The 11,151-nt window shown below is 42.7% G+C and overlaps 1 protein-coding gene and 1 long non-coding RNA gene across 2 annotated transcripts; one reads left to right on the forward strand and one right to left on the reverse strand.

Moving 5' to 3' along the window:
* Positions 1-2,998: 2,998 nt before the first annotated feature.
* On the forward strand, positions 2,999-5,785 carry LOC133491728 (cationic amino acid transporter 2-like). The gene is made up of 7 exons (XM_061803270.1): positions 2,999-3,368; positions 3,974-4,129; positions 4,214-4,370; positions 4,620-4,753; positions 5,100-5,322; positions 5,449-5,585; positions 5,679-5,785. Exons 1-7 carry the CDS (start codon positions 2,999-3,001, stop codon positions 5,783-5,785), a joined length of 1,284 nt encoding a protein of 427 aa, XP_061659254.1.
* Positions 5,786-6,637: 852 nt separating this feature from the next.
* LOC133491729 (uncharacterized) lies at positions 6,638-10,829 on the reverse strand. The gene is made up of 3 exons (XR_009792469.1): positions 10,678-10,829; positions 8,944-9,104; positions 6,638-6,738 (listed from the first exon to the last, which is right to left on the reverse strand). It is a non-coding gene; the product is annotated as an uncharacterized LOC133491729 (long non-coding RNA).
* Between the last annotated feature and the right edge of the window lie 322 nt (positions 10,830-11,151).

Here is an 11,151-nt window from a genome sequence, read left to right on the forward strand (position 1 = left end):
CAGAGAATAATTAACACAGGCAGGGGTGGGCGGAAGGGGTGTCCGGAGGAGGGCACGCCCCCCCCGAGCCCCAGTCTGGTGGCCATCCAGGCCACCAAACACAAGGCGTCCGGGTGGACAGGTCAGGAGGACGACCCGGACGCCAAGCACCAGGGTCCCCAAGGGGCGATTCGGGCGGACGACCTCTGTGAAGAACCAAACGGCGAAGCAGGAACCAGAACGAGGCAGGCCACTGCTCTGGACGAGAACCTCCCACGCCGTGGTTGCAAGACGACCAGGGATTGGTCGCCACCGAGGCTTGGTCAGTAGGCAGCCGTGGATTGGTCACCAACGAGGCCAGGTCATGAAGCGGCTGGGAGCCATCTGGAGCAAATAGGATGATGGAGAGAAGGACCAGAGCCATGACCGCCATCCTGAAGTCTCTCCAGCTCCAGGGTGGCTCCACAGAACTCCCCAGCTCCTCCTGGACCTCAACGTGAGAAGGCGGCGACACCATCTCCTCCTCCTGGACAGCAACATGAGACGGCGGCGACCCCATCGCCACCTCCTGGACAGCAACGTGAGAAGGCGGCGACCCCATCGCCACCTCCTGGACAGGAACGTGAGAAGGCGGAGGCAGCATCACCAACTCCACCTCCTCCTGGGCGGGAACGTGAGGCGGCTAGGGAACCGTCGCCACCTCCTGGACAGGAACGTGAGAAGGCAGCGTCAGTGCCACCTTCGCCACCTCCTGGACGGGAACGTATGGCCGAACTTTAAGCGAGACTTTTTTATGGATATCTTTGAGAAATGTCTTTCTTCTTGCCACTTTTCCATAAAGGCCAGATTTGTGCAGTATACGACTGATTGTGGTCCTATGGACAAACTCTTCCAACTCAGCTGTAGATCTCTGCAGTTCATCCCGAGTGATCATGGGCCTCTTGGCGACATCTCTGATCAGTCTTCTCCTTGTTCGAGGTGAAAGTTTAGAGGGACGGCCGGGTCTTGGTAGATTTGCAGTGGTCTGATACTCCTTCCATTTCAATATGATTGCTTGCACAGTGCTCCTTGAGATGTTTAAAGCTTGGGAAATCTTTTTTTTTTTTATCCAAATCCAGCTTTAAACCTCTCCACAACAGCATCTCGGACCAGCCTGGTGTGTTCCTTGGTCTTCATGATGCTCTGCACTTTAAACAGAACCCCGAGACTATCACAGAGTGGGTGCATTTATACGGAGACTTGATTACACACAGGGAGATTGCATTTATCATCATCAGTCAACATTGGATCATTCAAAGATCCTGCACTGAACTTCTGGAGTGAGTTTGCTGCACTGAAAGTAAAGGGGCCCAATAATATTGCACACCCCCACTTTTCAGTTTTCTATTTTGATAAAATATCCAATAAATTTCCTTCCACTTCACGATTGTGTCCCACTTGTTGTTGATTCTTGACAAAAAAAATATATATATATCTTTATCTTTGAAGCCTGAAATGTGGCGAAAGGTTGAAAAGTTCAGGGGGCCGAATACTTTCACTGTACTGTACTTCTTAAACAACCATTCGCACCTTTGGACAATTGAAATTTTACAGACTTCAAATAACCTAAAGTAGATGATTTTGTGATGTGGAAGGAAATGGGAGTACCCGGAGAAAACTCACACAGGGACAGGGGGAACATAAAAACTCCACGCAAATGAGGCCCGGTTAGGACTCAAGTCCTTACAACTGTGAGGCAAACGTGCTAATCAGCCCCCGCCATGCTGCCTCAATGTTTTCGTCTCCCAAATTATTTAAATTTCTCCTTTGGGCATATTTCAAGTAATTTTCTGCTCTCTTGGATAAATTTGCCAATGGTTCAAAACAAACAACCTCCTATGGTAATCATCTGCACACTCACAGTATGCCAACCCTGGAAATGATGCGATTGTATTACTGTTCATCTTAAGAAATTAGTACATGCCAGCATCGTATCACTTTCATCTTCTCCCTCACTGCTACACCCCCACCCCTCACCCAGAAATTGCACATATGTCTGAAATGTAACATAATGCATCAAAAAATGTGCCGCTATGAAGAGTTAACAGTGAAGAGACTGAGATATTCTCGCAAGTGGAGTGGTTTGAAACGCTTCGAAAGTCACACACATCCTGCAAAGGTAAGGGCTCATTTTTCACATTTTGAATTCTCGTATTCTCTGTTTTACGGGGACAAAAGTGTATTGTCACAGTCAGCTTATACTGCGTTGTGGGCACCCGAAAACAGGTTTCATAATTTAAATTACATAGTAGAATACAAGACCTATTCTCAGAAAGCTACAGGTTTTTTTTTTTTTTGTGTATGTGTATGACTCAAGGACTGCAATTCATGCTATAAAAATAGTGTTCATGTTTGTACGGATCATCAAAGCCTAGCAGGCATTGCACTCACGAAATAAAAAGTAGTTACAGTTGTGCGGTTGTACAGTCTAAATACCCTGGCAGGATTTTTCAAATGTGGGTCATTTCTTTCAAGGAAACCCAACTAATGTGGGAAAACAAGTTTTTTTTATTTGGGGCCGAGAAGTCTGAATTTCGCGCAATTGCTTGTGTTTTTTTTTTTTTTTATTATTATTTTTTTTAGCCTTTGCATCCTAAAAGGTCTTTGTGACATTTGTGAAATCTGTGTAAGTGTACCGGACTGCCGCTTGGTAGTCCTTAACTGCAAATCTTTCATTGTCAGAAATTGTCATTTTCAAATACATAGCTTTCCACAATATTTTTCTGATAAATAACCATCTTTTCTGAGAGGTCCTTTTACAGTTCTTTTGCTTTTCAGTAGCTCAGTGTCCAACATTGTTCGTGCAGCCCTGGATGAAATGTTCAGGGAACGCACTGACTCTTTACATGCAGGAACTCATGTCTGTATTGCAAACCCTCAATGACCATTTAAACTTGCCTACCTTTTTTATTTTAAATGCTTGCTTACTTGATTTTCATCACCTTACACTGTACACCATATATCATAGGGTTTCACTAGGATGCCTGGTGCAAAGATCCTGCTATTCCTTCAGAGCCTGACACGCAGGAAACCTCTTGAGCCCGCAGGAGAGGTGTCTAACTTCCGCCGTTGCCTGACAACCATTGACCTTGTGGCTTTGGGGGTGGGCAGCACATTAGGCGCCGGCGTGTATGTGCTCTCCGGAGAAGTGGCCAGAACTGTGGCCGGACCCAGTATCATCATCTCCTTCTTGATAGCAGCCATAGCCTCAGTCTTTGCAGGCTTGTGCTATGCTGAATTTGGTGCTCGGGTTCCCAAGACAGGTTCTGCCTACCTCTACAGCTACGTAACAGTGGGAGAGATCTGGGCTTTTATCACTGGCTGGAACCTTCTGCTCTCTTATGTCATAGGTAAATACATACACCATATAAGTCCTCCATCCATCGAAAAAGCCATCCATCCATTTGCTACTGCTTATCTTGTTGTTTATCATGTCCAGGTTACACGTGAGCTGGAATCTAGCCAAGATGACTTTGACGGTCATTCCAAGGGCACATACAGTATAGACAAATAACCAATCACACTCACATTTGCCATTAACCTAAGCCAAATGCTTTAGGATTGTACTCAGGGAGTGCCAGGAATAGCCCATGCAAGCACGGAAGAACAAGCAAACTCCACAACATAAGGCCAAAGCTTCAATGTGAAGTTCCACCCATCAGAAATATGAAGCAGATGTGTTAACCACTACCACATTGTGCTGTAATATTTTCGTTGTCTGTGTTATTTTTTTCACGTTACCATTGAAGATGATTTTGAATTAAGGGGGAAAAAGGACCTACAATCAGACAGTAAGACTAGTATGGATTTCTTTCTATACGGCCTACTTAATTAGTTGTTGCTTTTTCATTTATATTAAAAAAAAAACTTCATTTCATATTTGTTTTGCACCTTATCTTTTTAGGGATTCTAATACATTAGTTTTTAATAGGATATCCGCGTTTGTTATGTTTAGGGACATCAAGCGTGGCCAGAGCTTGGAGTGGAACCTTTGATGACCTCATTGGAAATGTCATTGCCAATTCTTTGGGAAAACAAGCTCCCATGGACCTGCCAGGATTAGCTCCCTACCCAGACTTCTTTGCAGCTGGCCTTATCATGCTCTTGGCAGGCACGTTTTAATCGTCCACACGCTCATGTATTTGGTCATGACTTGTTTGAATATTACTTTTGACGGTGTATATTTGCCCTCTAGGTATTCTTGCATTCGGTGTTAAAGAGTCTGCCATCGTGAACAAAGTTTTTACGGCAGTTAACATCGTAGTCTTGCTCTTTGTTATCCTCTCTGGCTTCATAAAGGGAGATCTCAACAACTGGTACAGTGGTGAAGAAACTCTTCAGAATTCACATGAGTATGGATCTTTTTTTCTCTCTCTCTACTGCTCTAATAAATTACATAGACAACAGACGCACGTTTAAGAATGGACATAAGAATTCACTTGAGACAAACCAAAATCAGCATAGAGAGTCTTCCCACAAAAAGTGGAAAGTTGTTAGAGCTGCAGCTCCTCCCGCATTATGATACCTTTCTTGGAATGGTTTGCATTATTGTGCTTAACAATATGAATGACATTAATGGGGGTCCCGTCTGTTTGCAACAGAAACACATCATTGCTCAATGAAACCATGACTTTTGGAACCGGGGGGTTTTTCCCTTTTGGCTTTGGTGGAACAATAGCAGGAGCGGCTACTTGCTTTTACGCATTTGTCGGCTTTGACTGCATTGCCACAACAGGTAAAGTGATGTACTACAAAGCAAGATTTAAATACCCCATAATTAAACAGTTGAAAAAAATATCATATTAAGATAATAATTCTGTCTTTAGAAAATAATAAAACAAGACATGAAATGAACAATGTTATCAATGGTGCAACTGTACTCCGTCATACAGAAAGTTATTCTATGATGTTTGGGCTCTTGTGGCTTATAAAGGTAACAAAAATATAAGAAGTATTTTACCTCATAAATAAACCTTTTGTTAAAATAATACGTCCAGTAGCATGTATGTATAAGAGCGTACTTTGTCTTTGTTAATGAGTTATGAGTTCTTATGAGTGTGTGTGTTTTCATTTTTCCTTAGGAGAGGAGGTTCAGAATCCCCAGAAGTCAATCCCACTCGGGATTGTGGCATCCCTCCTCATTTGCTTCCTGGCTTATTTTGGCGTATCTGCCGCCCTGACTCTAATGATGCCGTTCTATTTGCTGAGTGTTAACAGCCCACTGCCTGTGGCGTTTACATACGTGGGGTGGGGGCCTGCAAAGTACGCCGTGGCAGCGGGATCCCTCTGTGCACTGTCAACAAGGTACTATGAACACAACAGTACACCGTAGTTTCCATTTCAGATGTTCTTTCGTTCATTTAATTTTTTCATATAAGGAGATGATGTTTATTTATTATTTCAACAAGGCTGTTTTCATTTGCCTACCAGCCTCTTGGGATCAATGTTCCCTATGCCCCGAGTGCTCTTTGCCATGGCCAGGGACGGCCTTCTCTTCAGCCTTCTGAGCAGAATGAGTGAGAGGCAAAGTCCTGTCATTGCTACTCTATCTTCAGGTGTTGTTGCAGGTACAGCCACGCAAACAATTTTGAAAAAAATCAGAAAGAAATATGTAACTTACCAGTAAAATGCTATTCTGTTCTTTGCTCATGACCTTGCAGCCATCATGGCATTATTGTTTGACTTGAAGGCGCTGGTTGATATGATGTCCATTGGAACCTTGTTTGCATACACCCTTGTTGCCATATGTATTCTCATATTAAGGTAATTTGAGGATTTTCAAATTGGTTTTCAAAGTTTTGTTATGTGTGATGTCATGCTGTACAGATCTTTAATCCCAAAATATCATTTTGCATAATTGTAGATAAATGCTCAAGATAAAAAATTAATAAAATCATTGCTTTTCTGTTTCTGGCTGCAGTCTTGCGCCACTTTGAGAAGGGTTAAGGCTGTCACACTCATCATACAATTCACACTATCTGTGGCATGTTTCTTTGAAAAAAAAAAAAAAGAGCTTGTCCTTCAGCATCCACAAATCCTCCATTCAACAGATGCTATGGATAGTGTAAATCGTACTATGTGTTGGAATAGTGCGGTGGCCATAAAATTTCTCAAACTGGCACTGAACTGCAGTCAGGGACAGGAAAAACTTCTTGCCAGGCAACAATTTTGCCATTCTACACCAATGTCAATTGGTGAGCCTTGGGTAAAGAAATGTTATGCTTAGAAAAACTGCAAAGTCTTAGATGTTATATCAGAGGCAAAATGTGCCATTTTTGTATCATTATGGATAAGACAATGTGATTTATTGAGTCGGGTTTGATTTTTTTTTTTTTTACATAAATATTTTCCTCACTTGTACAGATACCAAGCAGATGGAGATGCTGACAACAAAAAAGAACCATTTACAGTCCGTGGACTATTTTTTCCTCATTCAAAATGCACGGCACGGACATCTAAGAATGTGTCTGTTTTGACAGTTTGCATCAGTAAGTGCTCTTTTTATTTCACGTTAATATACTCGTTAGTACAATGTGTATGATTGAATTCTATTATTTGCAATTACTTGAGCTGGTATTTTTTTTTCTTCTTAGTATTTTTAGCAACCACCCTGAGTCTCTTCATATCCCAAGCTGTGATCTCGCTTCAGTCTTTGGAGTGGTGGAGTGTGTTCTGTGTTGTTTTGGTGGCAGCAGTTCTGATCCTCACCGTCCTCATTATCTGGAGACAACCGCAGAGCACAACGAGAGCTGCTTTTATGGCACGTTACATTTGTTAATCTCAATACTTACACTCATGGAGAGACTATGGAAGAACGGCGATGCACATGATAAAATGTGAATTTACTCCTGTTTCAACTTCCTGTAGCAAACATTCCCCAATAATGTTGTTGATACTGCATGGTGAATTTTATTAATCATTTAAAAATGAATTCCAAATGACGTTATGGGAAAGAGTAGTGGAGGCTAGATTCAGGACAGAAGTAAGTATCTGCAACCAACCAGTATGGTTTCATGCCTAGAAAGAGTACCACAGATGCATTATTTGCCTTGAGGATGGTAGTGGAAAAGTACAGAGAAGGTCAGAAGGAGCTACATTGTGTCTTTGTGGATCTAGAGAAAGCCTATGACAGAGTACCAAGAGAGGAACTGTGGTACTGCATGCGGAAGTCTGGTGTGGCAGAGAAGTATGTTAAAATAGTACAGGACATGTATGATGGCAGCAGAACAACGGTGAGGTGTGCCTTAGGTGTGACAGAGGAATTTAAGGCGGAGGTGGGACTCCATTAGGGATCTGCGCTGACCCCCTTCCTGTTTGCGGTAGTAATGAATAGGCTGACAGATGAGGTTCGACTGGTATCCCCTTTAACCATGATGTTCGCAGGCGGAAGAACAATTAGAAAGATGGAGGCACGCACTGGAAAGGAGAGGAATGAAGATTAGCCGAAGTAAAACAGAATATATGTGCATGAATGTGAGGGGCGGAGGGGGAAGAGTGAAGCTCCAGGGAGAAGAGATAGCGAAGGTAGACGACTTTAAATACTTGAGATCAACAATACAGAGCAATGGTGAGTGATGTAAGGAAGTGAAGAAAAGGTCCAAGCAGGTTGGAACAGCCGGTGGAATGTGTCTGGTGTCCTATGTGACAGAAGAGTATCCGGCAGGATGAAAGGCAAAATTTATAAAACGCTGGTGAGGCCGGCTATGATGTACGGATAAGAGACGGTGACCCTGAAGAAACAACAAGAAGCAGAACTCGAGGTAGCAGAAAGGAAGATGCGGAGGTTCTCACTTGGAGTGAGCAGGTTGGATAGGATTAGAAATTAGCTCATTAGAGGGACAGCCAAAGTTGGATGTTTTGGAGACAAGGTTAGAGAGAGACGAGAGAGTCAGTATATTGGTAGAAGGGTGCTGAGGATGGAGCTGCCAGACAAAAGAGTGAGAGGAAGACCAAAGAAAGGGTTGATGGATGTTGTGAGATATCGACAACATCACTGAGCGGGAATTGATCCCACGCTGTCCGCACCAAAGGGAGGCATTTGTGTACCACTACACCCTCAGTGACTAAATATAATAAGTGTATATATATATATATATATATATATATATATATATATATATATATATATATATATATATATATATACATTTTATTGAGCGAGGACAAGAGGACAGTGGGTGTTAGAGAGGAAGATGCAAGAGATGGGCTTCGATGGAAAAAGATGACGCACTGTGGCCCCTAAAGGGACAAGCCGAAAGGAAGAGAAGATTTAAAAATGAATTACAGTTTAGGAAATTTAATTGATTCTTTTACTGTGTTTCTGTTATTTGGCACATGCAGGTGCCTTTTGTGCCAGTGCTTCCGATCTTGAGCACCTTGATCAATATTTACTTAATGGTTCAACTGGAATCGGACACATGGATACGCTACGCCGTGTGGATGGCTATAGGTATGCGAAAAATGTAGAATAAAAATCTTCATCAAAATGGATGGATGGAACACAAATATATTTCCTTTCCAACAGGTTTATTCATCTACTTTGCCTATGGGGTTCAACACAGCGTACAGAGGCAAAGGCTCCAAAGTTCACTCAACCAAGTCAGTATTAGTAGAATCACCTCCAACGTGGATGATAACGTACCTCCAGCACACGATTTCAGCTAGATTCCGTTGGTTTACTGATCCAAACAACTGATGATCAGTGAACCATGGCCAGTAATGTTCAAAATATATTTTTTACACAAGTTGTTAATTCTAGCTGACAAACTGATTTCATTTGTTGGATCATCAGCTGTGCAAAATATACTGTATATATAAGAATACAGCTTATATACTGTACTATCAAAATAAAAACATTGACGATGAGAGTGCTTTCATATAGGTGTGAAACAAAGACTGAATAATTCCTCTTAAATTACATTTCACCTGGAATGAGTCATTTATGTACAGGTTATCAGCTCTCATCTCATCAGGGAGGCGTCCGGGAGGCATCCGGATCAGACGCCCGAGCCACCTCTTCTGGCTCTCCCCAATGTGGAGGAGCAGTGGCTCTACTCTGAGCCCCTCCTGGATGACCGAGCTTCTTTCTAAGGGAGAGACCAGACACCCTGCAGAGGTTACTCATTTCGGCCGATTGTATCCAGGATCTTGTTCTTTCAGTCAAGACCCACAGCTCGTGACCACAGGTGAGGGGAGGAACGTAGATCGACTGGTAAACAGAGAGCTTCGCCTTTCGACTTAGCTCCCTCTTCACTCAATGATAAAAAGAATCTAGTCTAAAGTTGATTGACGGGTAACCTTCTGGGTGTACCCCACCTCGTACCCGGAAATGGCTGAACTTTTTCAAGAAACAGGACATCACAAAAACGCCACACATAAAACATAAAATTACAAAGCCGTTAAAAAAAAAAGACATTCGGCACTCATGCACAAACAAATGCTTATATTTTATTTTGTTAAAATATTCACCAACTGAGCACAAAACATTTCCAATAGCCCACCGATCCACAAAGACATCCAAATTGTTGGTTACGGCATAAAAAGCGTGCTCCACCCTTTGACGGGGAGCCACCATCCCTCTAACACAGCGAAGCGGGTCAATCCAATCAGTTCCAACCATCCTGTTCGTTCTACTTTTCCAAATGGCCAATTTTGCGCTAGCAAACACGAAATTCATTTACACCAGTTTATTTTCTGAATAAGTTGGTCCATGCATAACAAGCGGCAAATAATCCCCCTAACTCCCAACCCACTCCTTTAGCAATTTAAAAACTTCCCCAGTGCCAGGGTCAAAATGAGCTCTGCGTCTCTTCATAGCTACTATTTATTCCATCCACATACATCCGTAAACAGTAATCTTTAATGACGTAATAAAAACTACACTCTGCATCCACGATGGACGCCGCCATGGTCAATAGGTTTGACTTCTGGTCAGGGCAAAAAGCATGGTAAACATATATATATTGTTATGGAAAACAGTGCAATAAATTAAATACTTGGGAGACATGAATATAATGTAAATATTTGCAGCATGCCCAGGAAGGTTTAGAAGATACATTGACACATAAATATGTTTTAGGAAGGTGGAACGGTGACTCAGCTGGAAAGCATTGGCCTCACAGTTCTGAGGTCACGGGTTCAATCCCGGACCCATGTGGAGTTTGCATGTTCTCCTCGTGCCTGCGAAGGTTTTCTCCGGGCACTCCGGTTTCCTCGCACATCCCAAAAACATGCAACATTAATTGGACACTCTAAATTGCCCCTAGGGTTGATTGTGAGTGTGACTGTTGTCTGTTTCTATGTGACCTGCGATTGGCTGGCAACCAGTTCAGCGTGTACCCCGCATCCTGCCCGTTGAAAACTGGGATAGGCTCCAGCACTCCTGAGACCCTTGTGAGGTTAAGCAGCTAAGAAAATGGAAGGATGGATATGTAATAGGAGGTACAGGCCTTAATAATGTTCCCCATGCCAAACGTCAACTGCCACGCCCACCTCTCATCTTCGTGTATCAGGCATTTCAATTGACATATTAGGTATATAGAATATATAGGAATTTTTCAGACACTTTTTGTAAAAGAGGATGAAAAATCCCAGAAATTATATCAATAAATTCCACACACATATACACACTGTTAACTATTCCAGCTTTAGTTGCCTGACCATGGTCGCCAGACGAAGGGGAGACATCTTCTCCTGGGCTGAGGTTGTCCTCCTCGGGTTTAACTCCCTTCTCGCGTCGCACCTCCAACACTCAATGGCAGGAGTACTAATAACACGGAACATCAGTTCGCTGTTATAGTCGCTTTACTGCCTCCAAGCACACACCACGCATGCGCAGTCCGTCTCACCTACATATTAATACACATGCCTACCTGCACAGAGCCCGCCGTCACAACACCCGCAACAACACATCTTCAGTTGATACCTTTTAATAGAGATTATTCTCTATGAAGTTAAAATGTAACCTTTAGTGTACACTTCCACTCATTTATATACATATTGAGATACGTTTGTAGCATCATTTACATTCAACAGTATACAACCTGCGATACATAATAATAGTTGAGAGGCTGTGGTTCTGAAATATATATCAGTGACTGTAAAACACAAGAATTGTGATCAAGCTGTGATATA

Source organism: Syngnathoides biaculeatus, chromosome 18 (genome assembly GCF_019802595.1).
Source record: "Syngnathoides biaculeatus isolate LvHL_M chromosome 18, ASM1980259v1, whole genome shotgun sequence".
Classification (NCBI taxonomy): Eukaryota; Metazoa; Chordata; class Actinopteri; order Syngnathiformes; family Syngnathidae; genus Syngnathoides; species Syngnathoides biaculeatus.